The sequence below is a fragment of the Teleopsis dalmanni genome, chromosome 2, assembly GCF_002237135.1.
Source record: "Teleopsis dalmanni isolate 2A chromosome 2, ASM223713v2, whole genome shotgun sequence".
NCBI classification, from domain to species: domain Eukaryota; kingdom Metazoa; phylum Arthropoda; class Insecta; order Diptera; family Diopsidae; genus Teleopsis; species Teleopsis dalmanni.
The window spans coordinates 137,551,761-137,553,507 of record NC_051847.1 but is presented as its reverse complement, the minus strand read 5'-3'; the positions used below and the strand labels follow the sequence as shown (position 1 = coordinate 137,553,507).

The 1,747-nt window shown below is 33.7% G+C and overlaps 1 protein-coding gene across 1 annotated transcript; it reads left to right on the top strand.

Moving 5' to 3' along the window:
• The first annotated feature begins 384 nt into the window (after positions 1-384).
• On the top strand, positions 385-1,491 carry LOC119683423. The gene is made up of 2 exons (XM_038097090.1): positions 385-1,164; positions 1,223-1,491. The coding sequence occupies exons 1-2, from the start codon at positions 604-606 to the stop codon at positions 1,229-1,231; spliced, it is 570 nt and encodes a 189-aa protein (XP_037953018.1). The 5' UTR covers positions 385-603; the 3' UTR covers positions 1,232-1,491.
• Positions 1,492-1,747: the final 256 nt, after the last annotated feature.

The window sequence follows — 1,747 nt, the reverse complement described above, 5'->3', positions numbered from 1 at the left end:
CATGTTGGCGCCGACGCCGATGCATGCGCAAGCAACAACAATAGTAACTCTGAAGAAGATGACAATCATATTCTTGAGGAACAACAAATTATACAAACACATAAAAAAAAGAATCAAATGAGTGAAATTGTAAGTCAGAAACAAATGATAACAGAACAAATGACAGCGAATATGAGTCGAATGAGTGTTATGAACACAAATATTGAGCGAGAAGAAAATAATAACAGTGTCTCTGCTGCACAAGTCAATTCGTTAAAGGAGAACGAAAATGAACTCTTGAAATGGGAGCTCAAACTGTTAAAACGAGAGCTAAACATAGAAAGACGAGAAAAAGATATTTTAATGAAAGAAAATAAAACATTAAAAAAAGAAAGCCAACAGAATGAAAAAAAAGATTACGCGTTAAATAATAAAGTTAATTTTTCAACTATAAAAGAATTGCTGTCCGAATTTTCTGGAACTGGTGATAATTTTCAGCTTTGGGAAGCACAATTACAAAGTATCCGAACGGCTTATAATCTGGATGATAATAATACTAGAGCACTGATTTCTAACAAACTCAATGGAAAGGCGTTAAAGTGGCTACATACAAGAAACGATTTAATGACTGTACCAATTGAAACCCTAATAAACGATATGGGGAAACTGTTTGAAGACCGCTCAACTAAACTGCAGCTGAAACGTACATTTGAAGCCAGAAGGTGGCAAACAAATGAGACTTTTGAAGAATATTTTTACGATAAGACCATTCTCTCGGGTAAGTTGTGCATTGAAGAAACTGAGCTGCTGGAGTACATTGTGGAGGGGATTCCAGACTATGGTTTATGTTCACAAGCTAAATTACAATGTTTCCGTGACAAGTACCAACTGTTGGAAGCGTTCCACAAAATAAGTCTTCCAAAACCAGCAACACCAAAACAATCATTGACTGTTCGCCAGAACACTTCGAATGAAAAATCAACATCAGCCGATTTTGTGGTTTCTGCATCGACTCGTTGCTATAATTGCAACTCTCTTGGGCATGTTGCAGCTGAATGCCGCAAACCAAAGCGGGAGCCGAGGGCGTGTTACGTTTGTGCGCAAATGGGACATCGAGCAGCTGACTGCTCAATGAGGAAAACGCAAGTTCATTATGCCGACGCTGTTGAGGGTGATAACGAATACGTAAGAAATATAAAATTTAGTTTTAATTATTCAAATATTGATCAGTCACTTTATTTAGAATCATTAATTGACACTGGTAGTCCAATCAGTTTTATACGCCAACAGCTCGTGCCACTTGTTAAGTTAATAAATCAAGAAAAATGTAAAATTTTAAATTTTTGTGGTATAAACAAAAGTCATTTACAAATACTTGGACAAATAGTATGCACAGTTTTATATGATAATAAAAAATAAATCTTAAATTATTCATAGTAGCTAATGAAACTATGAGTTACCCAGTTCTATTAGGAAGAGATTTTTTGAAGAAAGCTAAATTAAAATTAGTAATACAACATGATCCAACTGAACATTTAATTAATTTTAATCAAAAGAATAAAGATTGTGATGAAAATACTATTAACGATTTAATGAATATTGAATACTATGAACCAATTCATGAGATTAGTGTTAATAATAGTGATGTTGACTACAATACTAGAAAGAAATTTAATATGTTGTATGAAGATTATGTAAACCGCAAACGTCCAGATGAACCTGAGGTAAAGTGCGAAATGAAATTAATTTTAAATGATGATAAACCCTT

Bases quoted from the DNA above. Each gene is read 5' to 3' on its own strand.
- LOC119683423 (XM_038097090.1), top strand. From the start codon at position 604: ATGACTGTACCAATTGAAACCCTAATAAACGATATGGGGAAACTGTTT.